The sequence below is a fragment of the Zootoca vivipara genome, chromosome 14 (genome assembly GCF_965207765.1).
Source record: "Zootoca vivipara chromosome 14, rZooViv2.hap1.1, whole genome shotgun sequence".
Taxonomy (NCBI): Eukaryota; Metazoa; Chordata; class Lepidosauria; order Squamata; family Lacertidae; genus Zootoca; species Zootoca vivipara.
The window spans coordinates 42,125,488-42,144,405 of NC_142597.1; the positions used below are offsets into that span (position 1 = coordinate 42,125,488).

The window sequence follows — 18,918 nt, forward strand, 5'->3', positions numbered from 1 at the left end:
AGGCACACGGAACAAGCAGAGGCCTGTCTCTGCCTTGCAATGTTGGGATAGGGGAGGCGCAGTGCTACCTCTGCATGCAAGCCAAAATAGGGCAGGCAGTCATCTAGGAGAGGGATACCTCTTTAAGGGGCCCCACCTGATATTTAGGGGAACTATCAATGTCTTCTGCTTTATAGGAAACTGAGGAAGCTGCCTTATATTGCCCAAGACCCTCGGCCCACCTAGCTCAGGACTGTCTAAAACGGGGACAGGAGACCTGTGGCCCTCCAGATTCTGCTAAACTCCAACTCCCATCATTCCTGACCCTTGGACCATGTTGGCTGAGGACAATGGGAGCTGGAGTCCCATAACTTATGGAGAGTCACAAGTTCCCTCGTCTATGCAGATTGGGCAGAAGCTCCCCAGGATATTCAGGCAAGGGCTTTTCCCAAGTGCTACCTGGAGATGATGTGCTCAACCTCTAAGCTACAGTGCCTACTTATGGAAAGGGAGCAGAGGCGATTTACTGGGTGGGGGCAAAGAGTGTTGAATTTTCTGCAGGCATTAAAGCAAAAGAAAAACACAATATATACACTTGTAACCGCTGTTTAAGAAAAAGGCATTTAAAAAGATATTTGAATGGTTGTTTATTCCAGTCACCCTTCTTGCACTTTGCAAGACACCTTCCTGTGCATTTCCTAACGATGCTATGCAAAACATCGCAAGTTAACCGTTTTAAAAGAAAGAAAGACAAACAAACCCAAAACAACGGGCTACTTGTCAGTTAAATAAATAAAATTAACCAAACCGTGTCAAGGTCCCAACACTTTTCTATTTCCTTGAGTGAGTAGTTCTTGCGGGAGGGGAGAAATAAAAGAACAAAGAGCTCCGGAGGATCAGACACACACCGGAGGGAGATAAAACTGCAAAATAAAACGAAGGCAAAAACAGGAATACAAAAGGGTGAAGAAGAGGAAGAGGAGGAGGAAGAGCTTTAAAGACCAAGACAAGGAGGTCTGGAATGATCCAAGGTGATTTTATATATATTTCTTCTGTTATCATCTTAACGTCATTCTAAATATACAGATTTTTTTTCTTTTTAATGGAAAAAAGAAAAGAGAACTCCAGCAGCAGATGGCACCAGTGTCTCTGCTCAGAACCATTATGAAGTTTAAAAAAATCTGAGATTCCGGCCATCCCACCCAACATGTAATGGAGAAGCTTTGAAGAACCCAAATGTTAGCACGAGGGTCATGCAAGTCTGCTAGCCAATCTAAGACTATTTCTTCAATGTTAAGACTGGGATGGACATGTGACCATCTCAGGGGAGAAGATGGAGCAACCAACTTTGGACTTTTTAATTATTATTTTTTTAAGAAAAAACTTAGTGGCAAGCTGGGTCTATAAATTAAAAGTCCGGAGTTGTGTTGCCTGTTAAAAAAAGAATAATCTGTGATATTGGGCTGTATTCAAGTAAGTTTTACGAGTTAGGTCCATTGAAGTTAATGGGCTGTATTCAACCAAGTCCAAAGTCCTGGTCATTAGTTTCACTGAGTCCGAGTAGGACTAGCATGGAATACCACCCAGTGGGTCTACTCTGAGGATGAACGTTGGATATAATCCACTGGAAATATAAATTTAAAATAGGAGGCAATGTTCTCCCCTAATATTGGATGAAATAAACAGAAGCATGTACATTACCTTTACAAATGGCAATCAATGAGAAATGTTTACTAATCGGCAGAGTTACTTTGAAAAATAATAAAAAACACCCCACAACCCTCTCACCCACCCTCCAATTTCAAATAATGCCGATCTTGTTTTTCGTTTTTTAATATGAGGCTGGTCGTCCCAATTAAATTTGGGGTCCGTCTCCCCCTTCCCCGAAGCTCATTTGGTTTTCTCCTCAGAGGACATCTGCTGGAGACGCTTAGCATAGCTCTGAGCCATGGAGTTTATAATGGACAGGATGAAATAGCACACCATGACGATAACCAACTTTTCAAACATCCACGACAGCCAGTTTTCACTCTGCAGATGAAGAAAAAAGCAGAGAGAGAGAGAGAGAGGTGGGAGAGAATCCAGGTTAGAATGCACAGATAAAAAAAATCCCTTGGACTGACAGGGAATGGTTAATTTCTCCCCCACTTCCAAAAATGCCCACCTAGCTCACTTAAGGGCTTTCAAGATTCTGACCTATCTGCCATAGAGCCCGAGAAGAGTTCTGGGGGATACTACATGCAGACACAGGCCAAATTTGCTGGGTCTTCTCTGTTGCCCCGGGGGGGGGGGGAATCCAGAATTGGCCCTATATAGCTCCGGGGCGGATGACCTGTTTTGCAAGTGGAAGTTTCAAACCCCCTGCATCTCCAGTCAAAAGGGCTCAGGGAAGGAGGGCAGGTCACTGCCAAGCAGGGTAGTTAAAAAGTCTGGTCTAAGGCTGCTTCCTAAATTCCCTACAAGACTCGAGTCCCACACTGCAGGGGTAGATCAGCAAAAGTAGTGAGTCGGTGAGTCCTTCAGGGGAAGCTAACTGAAGAAGGCCCTAAGAGCTTCTGAAGACGGGCTCCAGGTAAGACGGCAGGGAATCTGCACACAGAAGGACCCAGATTCAATTCCTGGATGCCTCCAGGTAAGGCTCAGAAACACTCCTACCTGAAAGCCTCTAGTCGCTGTTGTTGGCCAGTGAGATACTACTGAGCTAGGTGGAACAAAGAGCCAACATGGTTTAAACCAGGCATCCCCAAACTTCGGCCCTCCAGATGTTTTGTACTACAATTCCCATCATCCCTGACCACTGGTCTTGTTAGCTAGGGATCATGGGAGTTGTAGGCCAAAACATCTGGAGGGCCGCAGTTTGGGGGTGTCTGGTTTAAACTCTGGCTTAAAGCAGTCATATGCTGGTTCAGACTATTTTTATCTATCTATCTGAGCATTGTCTGCAGGGGGGAGGCAATGGCATTGCCCATCACTCCATGCTTTGAACTGGAGATGCCCCCCAGGGGGTGGGGACCCTGGACTTTACTGTATGCAAATGCCAAGCCTCTGCTTTAAAGCTACTGGCACAATGAATGAGAAACTTGCTGTGACAGAAACTAATGCGAAACCACCCAGGGCAACCTTCTATCAAGACAGACTAATGGCCCATATAAGCTCAGGATTGGCTACACTGACTGGCAGCAGCTCTCTAGAGTTTTGGGAGTGGTACTTGGAGCTACAGACCTCCCCGGCTGCTCTTTCCCCCTGTTTTTTTTTGGGGGGGAGGAACTAAGGGGTTAACTAAGGGCGATCTGCCCTGCTGGCCCGTCCCCCGCCCCTCTCCCTGCCTCGATTCAAAGAGTTCACACTCGGGACAATAAAGAAATACTGTAGAAAGAATCCACCGCGCCCCGTGCGCAGTGCAGCCATTGGCTGGCAGCGGAGTTCCGCGAAAGGCCACCCCCCTCCTTCAGGACTCGCTTTTGTTTTGTTCGCAGCCTGTTCCGGTTGGCACCGGGGTTGTGCAACCCGCGACTGACGCAGCAGAAAAGAACTGCTATTAAAACATTTGCCGTAAAGAGGGCTGGAGAGAAGAGAACGGGCGGCAAGCCTGGGCGTTCCCCATCGGGGTCAAGAGAGGGCAGCAGTGAGCAGCAGCATTTTCAGAATGGGTCATTCACATAATTCCCCGCTAGCTCTGGGAGGCCCGATGTCGGCTTCCTGGTACCTGAAGGCTGCCTAAATTTTCCCAGGTGGGACAAGACTCCGGATGCCCGTGAGTGCTGGATGCTCTGTGACATACTCGGTTTAGGGTTAGGGGAGGGATGGAGAGCTTGTTGGCAACCTCCCCCCTGCCAGACCAGCGTTGTTGGGCCGCTGCTCCCATCACCTCCGACCATTGGGCAGCGCTACCTGGGGCTGATGGGGAGTTGCAGCCCCCATGCTTATTTTAGGTTCCAGCAGAGAAAATACTAATCATCAGGGTATTCCTGTTGGGAATATCCCAACACGGAAGGGCACCAATTAAATTTAACCCGTGGTAGTCCTGGCTCAAGAGGAGACCCACTGAAAACCATGCACATGACAAACAGGCCCATTCGCTTTAATGGGTCTACCTGGAGTCAAAATGAGTTGGCTACAACTCTAAGGCTTTAGGGCAGGCATCCCCAAACTGCGGCCCTCCAGATGTTTTGGCTTACAATTCCCATGATCCCTAGCTAATGGATGGAGGATGGAAGCAAGTGGTCAGGGAAGATGGGAATTGTAGTCCAAAACATCTGGAGGGCCGAAGTTTGGGGATGCCTGGTTTAATGGAAGGGCACATTTCACTGTGCAATGTGTGGCTAGAAACTGGAGGGCCGAAGTTTGGGGATGCCTGCTTTAGGGTCATATAATAGTGCCCCCTCCCTCCCCGGGGTTGGCTTGCTTCCTAAAATGACCTCTGGGACAGTCATTCTAACCATCGTTTTAAAAGGTTCAGTTTTAAGGAATGCTGAGCAGCTCTCCACACCACACTTTTTTAAATAAAAAAAGCCAATTGTAAGAACATCAAAAGAACTGGATTTGGTCATCACAGTGGACACCCAGGCCGTCCAGTGGGAAACCGCCCCCCCCCCAAGCAGGACCTGAGTGGAACAGCAACTCTTCTCACCAGTGTGCAACTGGTATTCATAGGCAGAACTTAACCACTGTGGCTAAGAACCATCATTCAGGCGATATATATATTTTTTAAAAGCTACAATGTGACAGAGTAGGCTGCTGTCCCTAAGAGGATCTGTAAATTCAAACCATGAAGCTTATCCTAGAAAACAGGAGGCGGGGGGGGGGGGGGGAGGAGATGGTGGTGGTGGGGAAGTCAGGAAAACAGAAATAAGGGAAACAAGGCTGGAGATTTCTTACCTGGGGTCCCCCATCCGCTTTGTGGTGAAGCTTCAGCCGCTGAGTTTCCAAATATTGCTGAAAGGGCTTTTGGAGAGATGGGCCTACGCTGGGGACGGCGCTAGGTCGGGTCCCCCCAAAAAGAGCAATTCAGGCAGAACATTCGAAAAGGGTAAAGCCAGGTTTGGGGGTGGGAAAGAGAGGATGGAAGCAAAGAGCACAAGAAGGAGAAAAATATATTATTTAGGTGGGGTGGGGAAAAACTTACCGCCAAAATTCAAAATCACAGCTTAAGGAAGTGGGGGCAATCAAACCGGAGGCACGTGGAAGAACCACGGGTCTTTGGGGGTTTTTTTAAAAAAAGAAATAACACGTGGTTATCGGCTTTCCTGATGGTTTGGAAGTACAGTACAGAAAACTCCACTCGAAAGAGAGAGAAAAGATAGTAGAGAAAGAGAGGAAGGGAGAAAGAGACAGAGAAAGAAAGGAAAGGGGAAGGGGAAAAAAGCCCAAATAGCAAATGTCTTTTTGGCAGCCAAATGCCGGTTAGCTAGATCGGAGGCAGCAGCAGCAGCAGCAGAGAGAGAAGCAGGAGGTCTGAGGTTATGTTGCTAACTGTTCTTCCTGAAAGCCAAGACTGAGAGCAAGCTCAGTGCCAGGAGTTCAAATGGAGTGACTTCTGAGAAGTCCCAGCCATTTATCACCAAGGGTTCCTGTAAGAACTGGTTTGAACCGATTAGCAAGGAAATGACTTGGGCTTGTGTCATTCGCCTCAGTTTAAAAAAGAAACTGCCCGCCCCCACCTCTGTGACTTGCCCCCATCGGCTCAAAAGGAGGCGGGCCTTTGCTCCAACCAAGTCCTTATTAGGACAATTCCTGCGTCATCCATCCATCTATCCATCCATTCTCTGCCACCACTTACTCCACCCCCCTTCACACACTCCCTGGTCCAAAAAAATAAAACTGCATTTGCCAATTCCAAAAGGCACCTCCTACCAAAAGGGGGGGGGGAGAAGCCAGGCAATAAAAGGGGGGGGAGTGGCTGATTAACAAGGAACAAAGGAAAAGCTGTGAACTTTTCCTCCTTCTGAATCATTTCATACTTTATGGCCAATGACTCTGCAGGCAAATGATAGTTACGGAACACCTTGGGAGGAATAAGGAAAACTGATTTAAAAATTGCTTTCCCAGATATCTCTGGTTTCCCAACAAGGTACGGGGTGGTGGAAAGGTTAGCTCTCAGTGCAGAAATGACTAATTGCTTCTGAAAGTGGCAACTGATGCAATATGTTTACAGGGATTATAGGTATGGAGGCGAAAGGTATCCTTTCATCACCTGAGTAGAGTGATGAAGAGAGGACTGCAACTCTGCTGGTTAAGATACTGTTAGAAATAAAAGCCCCCACCCACCCACACTAGGAATGATGTACAAAGGAAAGCTTGAAGGGTGGAGAGAGAGAGAAAGCAAGTCAGCCAAGGACAGTTTTGCCAGAACAAGGAGATGCCCTCAGAGGGTGATAAGTTCCATATGATTAGATAAATGCTCCAGTCTCTCCCCTCCCTGCAAGGATGTGCCACTGGAATCAGAAGGGCTTGCATGTGTTGTTTAGGATTAGGGATGTTAAGCTCCCAGTTGAGAGCAGGTGGGTTTGGGCAGGGGTGGGGGAGGCAGGTTCAAATCCTCACGGCCGCAATGCTCAGTGAGTGACCTTCAGCCAGGCATTCGTCTCTCAAGCTTATCCTACTTCATAGGGCTGTGGAGGAGGATGAAACCGAGGAGGGAGCAGAAGGCAGGAGCCCCTTCACCCAGGCAACTAACCGAGCCTCCTGGAAAAGTGGCAGGATGTAAAAATGTAATCAGGAAATGAAACGAGAAGCTCTGTTGCTTTGCTCTTTTGTGTGCAATTAAGACACGAAAGGCAACACAGGGCTTTAAGAGGGCCGGCTCTGCCATTAGGTAAAACCACCCTAACTCCACATACAAAAGCCAGCTGGGCTAGTAGTTAAAACTTTCTTCAACACTGGCCACAGGATAGCATGCTCCATCACAGCTGAGGGCAGAAGTCTAGTTGTAGGGGCACAGAAACCGGGCACAGCTGCCCCCTCCCACATTTTGGGGGAAGTCCCCTCACTGTGTCTCACAGGCCATGCTAAAGCGATCTCCCCGCCTCCCTTGAAAAGTGAAACAAAAAAGAAATCAAAGGAAAAAGCCCCCAAAACATTCCTTTAACAACTTTTAGCTAAGAGGTGCCACATAATGCAGTCAATAAAATGTGCCCCAAAAGTGGGACCTAGCCCTTCTTTGTTTTTCTTGGAGACAAAAGATTTTTTTTTAAAGTCAGCTTAAAATTTAATATTTTTTTTCACTGCTCTTTTCATGGGAAATATGAAAAGCGATAGCCAATGCTAGCCATACTCGGTAGATCTAACAGTTCCACTAATTTCATCTGATGTATTCTGACTTAATTTGATATCACCTATATAATTTATGTGCATTTCTCCAGTTTGGATCTACTGATCCTTTTGGAAAGTTTCAACGAACTCTTACCTTAATGCACATACATGTATTTTCCTTTAGGGTTTAAATCTGTTTTAAATAAAAATTATCCTTGCCAAAGCTGCTGTTCCCCTGAATTTATACTGCATTCTTCACTGGCCCTTGAAAATCTAGCTATGTCCATGTTAATCACATTCAAAGTAAACTGGATGCAACCCATGATTTTTAAATTTTAGCATACAGTAAAATACTTGGTTTAAATATATATATATATACTGTATATTTTCAAGGATTGGACAGTAAACACAGTTCAAATTGGGAACCAGGTTTGGAAGTGGTATATTTTCCTTTATAATTAAAAAATATTCCCCCCCAAGGTAATGTGATTAAGGTAAAAATTATGTCAGCTTAGGAAAGTTTGCAAAACCAAAGTGAAGACTCATCGCCCCACTATGATTGTGCAGAATGACTCGTCCAGCAAAAACGAGTCACCGTATTCTCAAAAATCACACTCGGGTTAAGATTTCAGATGACACAGAAGTCCAACAGAGAAAAGAGCTTTTGAAAAGGTAACGCTTTTGCTTGAACAAACCTGTATTAGGTAGGAAATACTTAGATGGTGAGAGTTGAATGACTGGCAAAAGAAATTATTCAGATCTTTTTAATTGCAAGAGCCGAAATCCATTTGCCATCAAAAGTTAATTGCTGAACAAAGTTCACATTGTTCAGGATTGGGTGGGTACATTTTCTTCCTGATGCTCAGTTTTATTCTCTCTCTTTTTTATACCCCCTTTCCCGTAACAGAAAACGGTGCAGGATGACAACCTTGTAAATCCATTGCACAGTATAAATTTTATTAAGTTATTCTGTGGTCTTTCGGGAGCTGTTTATGAAATTACACAACTGAGTGTTATCTACTGAAAATTTACAGCTTGTTCAGGAAATGTACACCATGCGTTGTTAATACAGAGGAGAATTTTTATTTATTTTAAATGTTAAAAGGCTGTAGCTTCTGCTCACTCAGTTTGATTTTTTTTTTAAAAAAACTCTGCAATTAAGTTTGGTTTATTAATTATCATTTTGCATACTTATTCTTCATTTATGTAAGACTCTTTCAGAATGCCAAAAGGGTTAGGAACCGAAACTGAGAACAGCTGAAATGATTTTCCCATTATCCAATTAAAAGGGGGGAAAGAAAACACATTATGGAATTTGAGTAAAAACGTTCTAGATTACCATGCATGGGTTTTTATTAAAGTCAGTCAACAGAGGATCTGAAAGATGATTCGTCCAAAATGTGCATTTGACCAATATATATATATACCAAAGGGATGCTCTTACTATTATTGCCATTATTCCACCATCCATGTGAATTACGCTTCATAGAGCAGAAGAACAGAGCTCCTTGCTTCAGCCAGTGACAGATATTTCAGGTATTATTTCAAGAAAACTGCCTTTGCCCAGCGCAGACAATGACCGCAGCGGCGTCAATATGTTACATCACCAGCCTGCGCCTTTCGTTAGGCAAAACTGCAGAGTAGTAACATAGTTCTGGCTTTCTAGATGCAAAAAATTTATACAGCCAGGGGCTACTATCCATGGAGTGTAAAAATAAATAAAATCATCTCAACTTCTACGGATTTTACTTTTTAAATAGTAGCTTATCTTAAAAGCAAAATAAAAATAGGGGGGGGGGTTGTCTATATAGGTCCATATAGGTGCCAATTCTATACCTACTTCCCTGGGAGTGAGCCTCATTTAATTTAATGGGGCTTATTTCTGAGTAGTAGGATCAGACTGTCAGAGCAGCCCTGATGGTGGATATGAAAAGCCACAAGCCCTGAGAAATTATTATGATCAAATTTTTTAACATCCCTAGAATTATGAATAAATGAGATAGGAGTCAGTTACTGGATTTATATACAGTATAAAGAATGACCCAGGTCAGCCACTAACAACAAAGGCAAATTTATATCTTAAAAAAAAAAGTAAGTAAAAATTACGGTGCTCCTTGAGAAGGGTGTTCTAAACTCACCTTGAATTTCCCTTTAGAAGAAATTGAGTGACAACTGGCTATAGATGTGTAAGGTATTCCTATAGTAGATTTTAAAATAAGTATTCTTCTTTACTACAATAAGTGTTTGTAAAGTATGATCCTCACAGGACATTTTTTTATATTTTGAATGATGAATTGGAATAAAATTTATGCAATTAAATGAAGTACTACAAAGACTGTTACTGTTTTACAATGCAATCCTGTACGTAAATTGAGGCCAATGGGACTAACTCTACATGCAGCACTTTCTTAGAAAAAGGAAATCAAGGATTACAGCCTCAATTTCCTTTTTCTAAGAAAACCAAGAGTGTGTGATTAAGCTAAGTATAAGCACTTCTGATCCCATGGAACAGAGTGGGCAACCCTTTAACCATTGTTTAATTTTGCCCTTCAATTTGATGGAACTAAACTGGATTGTGCCTCAGCTTAATTTATTTCTGTTACACTCAGTGCCGAAACCTCTGAAATCAACTGGCATGTCTGAATGTATTGGATCGTGGCCACTGTTTGCTAAAAGCTTAATAAAACCTAGATTTTAAAAATACCTTTAGTAACCCTGATTTTATGAAGACAGATGGGAATATAAATAAAATACATTTTGCAGTTTAATTTCTTGTACTTTTTTGTGTTTGTGTTTCAAGGCTACTACAAGTACTAAAAACAGTTAAATGACCAAATAAAAAAATGGGAAATGTACATTTTGGCTTACAGAACATTTCATATTGTGAAACGTAACAATGTGTCAGTGATGGTGGTTATGATTTTAAATTATAATCTGTATTCAGGATAGCTATCATCACCCAAAATGTGCCCTTTGAGGGGTGGAAATCTGTTCTGATTACTGTCATCTGAACAAAAGGACACACTTCTATCAAAAAGGCTGAAAACGTTGGTAGTGTATTTAGTATCTATAAACTGTTTTGTCCATCATCACAACAAATTTTATTTGGAATTTCTTATACAGTACTGCCTTTTGACACTTAAGTATCCAATTTTGCATGCAATTAAAACAGTTTCATAAATAGCTGGGCAGATCAGAAATGGAAAAAATATTATTTACAGTCTCCAGTCTTCGAAGACGATTTGTTAATATCACCTTCACAGCTGTCAAAACTAAAAAGCCACTATGCTGAAAGATAAAGATTTTGCATGATGTGTGGATTTCAGTGTTACGGTTAAAAAACATGCTTTATTCCATTAAAATCAGTAGGATTTAAACTCTGCAGAATCATGCCATAATCATTATTGTCTTTATTACATTTATATCCACTCTTCTCCCAAGGAGCTCAAGAAAGCATCTCTTCATTAATCTCACAATAACCCTGCAAGGTAGGTTAGGCCAGCGTTTCTCAACCACTGTTCCGCGGCACACTACTGTGCCGCGAGACGGTGGCTGCTGTGCCGCAACGTGAGGCAACGAGAAGGGCGATTTGCGGCCGCCAATAGGCAGCGCTGACCCGCCGGAAAGGAAGCCGGCCGGGTCAGTCTGGAGGGCGCGAGGGCGTGAAGGGTGTTTCTTCGTCATCTCCTCGCGCTCGCTCCCTGAGCGAGGCAGCGCTTCATGGCCGAGGCCGCCTCCTCGCGCTCTCCCCGCGCGCTCAATGGAGAAGGCAGCGGCACAGGGCGGCGGGGACTCTGGAGCAGCAGCAGCCCCGTCCAGTGGCGGCAGTAACAGCAGCAGCAGCCGCCCCACCTTGGCGGGCTCCTCGCCGTCCTCCTCCGCCAGCGGCGGCGGCGGCTACACCAGCGGGGAGGCCGGAGGGAGGCGGCGGTGGTGGCAGCAGCAGCAGCTCCAGCTCAGCCGCGGCCAGCCCAGGAGGGAGCGGGGGGCTGGCGGCAGGCAGGACAACGGAGGCGGTGCTCGAGGGCTCTCTCAGCAAGTACACCAACCTCATCCTCCCTATTCCTCAGTCCCCCACCCATTCCCAACCCCCAGGATTTGCCCCGTCTTTTAATGGTGGTGTGCCGCGTGATTTTTTTGACGGAACAAGTGTGCCGTGGCCCAAAAAAGGTTGAGAAACACTGGGTTAGGCTAAAATAAAAAAAATTCCTTCAGTAGCACCTTAAAGACCAACTAAGTTTTTATTTTGGTATGAGCTTTCGTGTGCATGCACACTTCAGATAGGTATCTGAAGAAGTGTGCATGCACACGAAAGCTCATACCACAATAAAAACTTAGTTGGTCTTTAAGGTGCTACTGAAGGAATTTTTTTTATTTTACTTCGATCCAGACCAACACGGCTACCTACCTGTAACTGGGTTAGGCTGAGAGAGTCAGTCTGGCAGTGGCACAGAAACTTCATGGCTGAGCAGAGGTCCAAATCTAGATATCCCACAGCCCAGGTTTCTAGCCACACATTGTGCAGTGAAATGTGCCCTTCCATTAAACCAGGCATCCCCAAACTTTGGCCCTCCAGATGTTTTGGACTACAATTCCCATCTTCCCCATCCACTGGTCCTGTTAGCTAGGGATCATGGGAGTGGTAGGCCAAAACATCTGGAGGGCTGCAGTTTGGGGATGCCTGCATTAAACCCTCCTCTGAACAAATGAAGCACTATTACAACTGACACCCCACCCTAGTAGGATCACCACCCCTTTGCTTGCTGCCTCGATATTCTACATTTTGACAAAGTCCTGAGGCAATCCCCTCTGACCATTTCTCCCCTTGCACTTAATAAAATCAAAATCCCATCTGCATCGGAGAACCCTGTACCCCAAGTTCCGAAGTTTGCATAGTACTTGGTATTGCAGGAATATATATATATATATATATATAATCAAAATTTCAACTGCAAAAGTGCACAAGGTAACTTTTAAACAGCCAGTTATGTGTATTACAAATCTCTGCTATTCTTCGGGAACAACGAACACTTCTCTATTAAGAATTTGGAACTGGTCACTGTTTGGCTAGAAACTGGACCCTGTTCTTTATTCTAACAGCCAAATGGGTCAACGATCTTACATTGCCCGATGTCCCTTTTCTTAATAAGCAACAGACAGAAACCGGTTCCAAATTGTTTAATAGGGCTGTCCTAAGTGCTAAATATAGTCTTTTCTTTTACAAGCCAGATGGCCTGTCCTGTCCAGAATTCATTGTACTCCGGACTAACGCTTCTGGACATTTCTTGCCAGCTTTCACAGACAAGGAAGCACATGTTGCATTTAGGGATGCTGAACATCCTTCAAGCAGTCTGGCCAAATGCATTTCTGAGAGCTGCAGGTTGCTGTTGTTTAAAAAAAAAGAGGGGAAGTAACTAGCCCTCTTGAAGAAGGAAAGCTTAAGGAGATGGTGATGGTGTCTTTGAAAGCCTCAGAGTAAAAAGCAGTGGTTGGTTTGCCATTCCAGTAATTGGGTGGGATTTTTCTGTGGCATTCTGTCTCTGCCACCACAAGCCCTTGCGCTCCTACTTCAGAAAATTCTCATGCTCTAAAGCAGTGGTTGTCAACCTTTGCAGACCCTGGATCAGTTTTTAAAACTCCACGCAGCAGCATAGGACTGACTCTCTCCCTCTCTCTTCTTCTGTCTATTGTTTCTTTTCCTTTTCTGACAATTTCTCTCCTTCATTTTCTCCTCTCTGTTCCATCCTCCCCTCTCCCTCACCTTGGCTGCCTCTATCCATCAACCTACCGGTAACACTTTCTAGTCTCCTCTCTTTCTCCATCAGCCATGGTTCACAATTCCTAAAACTACTGAGAAACGTGTGCATTGAAAAGCATTCTGTTCAAACAACAGCTCATCCACCAATTCTGAAAATTTTAAAAGAAGGTAACAAACCTACAGCACGCAAATATTGAGCCTGTGTCTCCATACCCATTGGGAAAGAGGTGCTAGAAGATTTCAGCTAAGGGAGTTAAGTAGGTGATTAGTGCCTGCTTTCCCCTCTGTTCACACAGGACAGATTTGGAAGTGAACAGAATGGCAGGGGCTGGAGATGATGAATGAAAGGGTCTCCTTTCCAGTAGTGGCTGGTGTGATAAGGCAGAGCTGCAGAGCCACACTCCTGAAACCAGCTTACCTGGACAGGTCAGGGCAGTGGCGAGGCTGGAGATGGGTAGGCTCATGGGCGGAAGCATGAAATCTAGTAGCACATCAGCCACAAATGGATTGTCACCCTCCTCCCATACAACCATAGAGAAGGGAGGTGTGTGTGTGAAAGCGAGCTAGACTGGCATCTTGGCTCTTTGCTTGCCTCTTTGTTTCTGATACAAAAGGAACTACCTCACTCTTAAGCAGACCGTTGTCCCATCGGGCACTGAACGGCCGGCTCTACTTGGCAGTGTTTTTTATTCCCAGGCAGGGTCTTTCAAGACACACATTTGCATATGGTTTGCATGTGCATCAATGCAAATTTAGGGAACCAAAGGAAAAAGGTGCCTGCAAGCTATTTTTAAAATAAAGAGAGGAAGATGATTGGGGGTCACACTGCAAAAGACCCTGGGCTCAGACCTCCACAGACCTTGGTCTCATTCAACGAGATTGCCTGAACGTACAAAGTATGTAGTCTACACCCAGCTCTGCCATTCCTCCCAATGCCTCTTTTAGCCAGCAGTTGTTCCCCACTTAATTCTGCAAATCCATGAGGACTAGAAACCTGAATGCTAGTGGGCAGCAGAAAGCAGGTATCATATCCCCCCACCCCCGGGCCTATTAGTTTTTGCCATGGTGATGCCAGGGAATTTGACTTCGCAACCCTGAGGCTTCTTCCTGGCTCTCCCTTTGACAACCTGAGTGAGTCAGGACTGCAGGCGTCAGATGTGGCCAACTGACTCTGCTCCCTTTGAAATTGTATCGCAGAAGCAGATCGTTGAAACATGTTACCTCGAAGGAAGGAAGGCGCCGTAAGGTGATGTACATCATGCAAACTATACGCAGCGAGATGCACATTGATGGGTGACTTAATAATGAGTCACATCTCACCTCATCTCACAACCCTGCTCTGGAAGGCGAAACAAAGAAGTGAGGAGTAAGAAGGGGTGTCTGCGCAGGCTTGCTAAATGCCCCAGTGATGCTCTTGGCTGTGTACATTTACATCTACATTTAAGGCATCTAGTCCAGCATCTTCTTCTCACATTAGTCAGTCAGATGCCTGTGGGAAATCAGCAAGCAGGATTCGAGCGCAAGAGCACTCTCTCCTCCTGGGAACTGTGGCTTACAGAGCTACGATTCCCAGCACCCTTACACTACAGTTCTCAGGGTTTTATTTTCATTTTTGGTGGTGGTGGTGGGAGAAGCCATGGGTTTTAAGCATATGGTGTGTACACGGGCTTCGCTTAAAGATTTGCCATGATGGGAATGCCAGAGCGGACATTCTCACTGAAAACGGCAAGCCTGCTTTGCAAAGCAGAAGATCTAATAGTACATGGGTAGGCAAACTAAGGCCCAGGGGCTGGATTCGGCCCAATCGCCTTCTAAATGCGGCCCGTGGATGGTCCGGGAATCTGTGTGTTTTTACATGAGTAGAATGTGTCCTTTTATTTAAAATGCATCTCTGGGTTATTTGTGGGGCATAGGAATTTGTTCATCCCCCCCAAAAAAATAGTCCGCCCCCCCACAAGGTCTGAGGGACAGTGGACCGGCCCCCTGCTGAAAAAGTTTGCTGACCCCTGATCTAGTATCTCCAGGTAAGAGTAGGAAAGACTCCCTGACTGATCACAGAAAGTTGTTGCCTGTAAGTGGGGCTGTTGGGGGGGGGACCCATTGTCTGCACCAGGCTCACAGGTTTCCCCACCCACTGTAAATGATAAAGGAGCTGGAAGGACCAATGAGCTGACTCAGCCAAAGTCAGCATCCTCTGTTCATGTTCCAACTTTTCCTTTAAAACCATGAGGACTAGAACCACACTTTATTTTTTAGAGGGAGGAACGCAGCTTGGTGCAGAGCACCTGCTATGCAACGCAGAAGGACCCCGGTTCAATCCCCGGCACCTCCAGTTAAAAACTAAGGAGGTGATTGGAAAGCCTTCTACCTCCTCATGGGGCCGCATGGCCTGGCTCTGTATAGATCTGTAAGATCACTTCGCTCGCCTGGAGAAATTATGCTTGGGGAGCAGCATCCTACAGAATGACTTAGGGTGGTGATCCCAAAACTGACATTTTCTGCTGCTCACCCCCCTGCAATAGGGGAAGCAGGGACCATCCATACCCCACCCAAGTAGGAAAGCATGCAGAAGGGGTTGGTTGAGGCTGATGGGGCAGTGCCCCATTTGCCCAAATGGCCCTGCCTCCCACTGCCCATGCTCAATGCAGTTACCCTGAGCGTTCCTCGGACATGGCGATGGAGAGAGGGAGGGACACACACACGGGTGATTTTGGAGCGGCAACCTCACGCCTGCCATAACTTCTGCTTCCAGCCCATCTTGCATCATAGGAAACAGAGCCTAACGTTTTGCTTAAAAGTTTCCAGGGTCTCTATGTTTGGGGCCAAAGTTGTTCCAAATGACTATATGGTATGGTTACCAGACGTCCCCGTTTCCCGGGGACAGCCCCCGGATTTACAAATCAGTCCCCTATCATTTCCACTATCATTCCGGCTGAAGTTGAAAAGTGTCGCCGGATTCATTGAAAAAAAAATCTGGTAACCTTACTATACGGGTACTGTTTTAATAACTCTGCACCAGACTCTATTAAAAAAAGAGAAAAAAGAGGAGTATCCGGAATAAAAACAGCTGTTCAAGGCCGAACCACTGAACAACATCTCTTTGTGGCTTTGTACTTTCTTGGGGGGAGTGGTGGCTGGAGTTTTTATTTTTGAAAAAGAGGAGCTGTTTTGCTTATTATGTGTTGCAGTTATATAGCTCAACTTTCCACCCAGAAGCTCAAAGTAGTGTACAGGGTTTCCTGCCCCTCCACATCTTCTCCTCATGACAACCCCTGTGAGGTAGGCCAGGCTGAGAGGTAGCAACTGGCCCAAGGTCACCCAGTGGGCTTCATGGCTGAGTCCTGAGTCGGGATTCGAACCCTGGTCTCTCATGTCCGAGCCCAACACTCTTAAACCTTTGGCATTCGTTTTTCAGAGAGGGGCCGTTGCTCAGTAGAAGATCATCTTTTAGGAGAGACCCCAGCCTGAATCCCTAGAGAGCTGCTGCTAGTCATAGACTCACAGTCGGAAGGGATCCCAGGGTCATCTAGTCCAACCCCCTGCAATGCAGGATGCTGCAATGCAATGCTCAACTGAAGCGTCTAGTCGGTGCAAGCAATATTGAGCTGTTTGATGCCGCCTAAGGCAGCTTCCTACCGGTATGTTCCCAACTCTTAATATGAAGCGGAAGGCTGTAGTTCCAGTTTTAGAGCACCAACTTTTCATGCAGAAGGGTTCTAGTTCAACCCCTCCTTCGGCATCTTCAGGCAGGGCTATGAGAAGAACCTCCCCCTCCTGCAATCTTGAAGAGCTGCTGCCTGTCAGTGCAGACAGTACTGAACTGGGGGGGGGGGCAAGGATCTGTAAGGAACCTTCCTACGTTCCCGTTTTAAAGAAGAAAACTAATCTGGGACAAGTCTCGGGAGAAGACGCTTATGTAAATGCAGAGAAGCAAAAGAGGTGGTGGTGGTGGGTTTGGAAGGGGGGGAATAGGAGAACCTGGTAAAGCATTCTCTGTTTCAGGGGTTGCTAATACATTCTCCAAGACCTGCATCTCATTCCCCCCTCCCAGCCACACCCAGACTCCTTCCACCTGGTTTATCTGAACCTTGAAATGGCTCATTTAATTCCACACACAGACACTCCCCCACCTCCAGACGGTGATATAAACGGCTTTTAACGGTTAGATTTTTTAAAAAAAATGAGTTGTCATTTCCTGTAATGATAAAAGGTTCTCGCAGCCTTTTTTTAAAAAAAAAGCCGTCCGTTTCTCCCACGCTCAGCCAATACCAAGGCAGGATGCAAGGCGATTCAGAACAAACCCAGAACTTCGATGAGCTTGACTCAGTTGTAAAAGATCACACTGCAGCAGAAACTCTGGATCAGCTCCAGAAGGGAGCTTTCCACTCCAAACCAAGGTCGCTTACAAGCAGACCTGCTTTATGGAGATATGCTTTCATTTTGGGATTTTAAAAAGTGTGTGTGTTTAAAAAAATACTTGCTATATATAGTTGCCAACAGTACCAGCAAAAGAAAGTGATGAGATTTCTGATGTTCAGTTCAAGCAGATCTTGTTGGCTTTATAATAGTTTTAAGGCTGCAATCCTACACACACTTATTCAGGGATAAGTCCCACAGTGGACCTTCCCTCTGGGTGAACGGGAAGAGGATTGTTACTTTCTCATAGAGCTGTTTCAGGAGATGTTAAGGGCTGAAACCTACTCTTCCTCTTTCCGTTCATGGTGAACATTCATATATCACCTTAATATCTTCCTTCCCCAATAGTTCCAGGTTTTAGTATGGTATACCCGGAGGTCCAAGTCACTGTTTTTGAATAATACTCTTGCATTCATTGCCCTGGACTGAAAGAAAACCCAGGACCAGATAGTACAATTTGCTCTGCCTCTCTCCCTAGGCTCTCATAAATCATAGACAGTAATCTCTTTGGGCCAGGGGCCTGTTGCTTATTGTTACTCCATTAAGCACCACCAGAACGACACATTTTCCTCCAAGGAGCTTGAGGTGATTTATGTGCTTCTTCCCTAGCCCCATTTTATTCTCACAACAACCCTGCGAGGTGGAGATAGGCTCAGGCCAAATCACTCACCGAGTGAGCTTCATGACCAAGCGTGGATTTGAACCCTGCCCTCCCAGGTCTTAATGTGATCCACTACACCACACTGGCTCCTGAAAACGTGTGTGAGGGCATGTGGTTTTGTGCATATCTGCTGGGCATATAATTTGATTAACAGATGCGGATGAGAGCCTTTTCTCAGTAGGCGCTGCATTCATTTCACTGCAGGAAAAATCCTGACTGGCTGCGGCCAATGACCTTTGCAGATTCGAATACAATCCTACCGGCCACAGCTCCTGATCACACACTCACTCACTCACTCACTTACTGGCTTTTGGCTGCTGGGTTAAATCCCTGTACTGTAGCTCTTTTTTCACACCCACACCCCTCCTCCCAACCCTACAATTACTGTGCTGCTGCTGTGATCCATTTAAAAAGGGTTTAAAGACCTGACGTGTCTAGAATTTCCTTCACATCTGCGCCTCCTTTTCAAAATAATAAATGGAACTTTCTCCCTCCCCCCCTTCTGTTTCAGAGTTGTCCAACTTGCGTACTGGGCTGAGTAAACAATGTTTTCAACCCACCCACTGGTTTCGGATATATTTGGTGGGAAGAAGTTGCTTACAGCACACACAGAGAGAAAGGGAGGTCCCGAGAAACTTCCGAGACGGTTACACATCTGCTTGGCTTCAGCGTCTTTTCCTAACCAAGCATTAAGGCAAAGCCAGTGCAACCCTTCGATTTCTTTGCTTCGAAGAGCTTTGGAACTCCGGCTTGTTCCCTATCAGATACTGAGCTTGGGCTCTTCTTCCCACCTGGAGGATGGAGGTGGTGGCGGTTTGGATGCTCTGTGTCCAGTTGGTTGCCACAAAAGCTT

The 18,918-nt window shown here is 45.6% G+C and overlaps 1 protein-coding gene and 1 long non-coding RNA gene across 4 annotated transcripts in view; one reads left to right on the top strand and one right to left on the bottom strand.

The window, feature by feature from the left end:
• Positions 1 to 609: 609 nt before the first annotated feature.
• Positions 610 to 18,918, bottom strand: part of VMP1 (vacuole membrane protein 1) — a 109,967-nt gene continuing 91,658 nt past the window's right edge. For all 3 annotated transcript variants that reach the window (XM_035140115.3, XM_035140116.3, XM_035140117.3), the window contains exons 11-12: positions 4,858 to 4,957; positions 610 to 2,010 (exon numbers count right to left, since the gene is read on the bottom strand). In XM_035140115.3, coding sequence (XP_034996006.1) covers positions 1,870 to 2,010; positions 4,858 to 4,957 — 241 coding nt within the window. In that variant the 3' untranslated portion in view covers positions 610 to 1,869. The remainder of the gene's footprint in view (positions 2,011 to 4,857; positions 4,958 to 18,918) is intronic.
• Positions 3,599 to 18,624, top strand: LOC148683588 (uncharacterized). The gene is made up of 2 exons (XR_015946951.1): positions 3,599 to 3,733; positions 18,577 to 18,624. It is a non-coding gene; the product is annotated as an uncharacterized LOC148683588 (long non-coding RNA).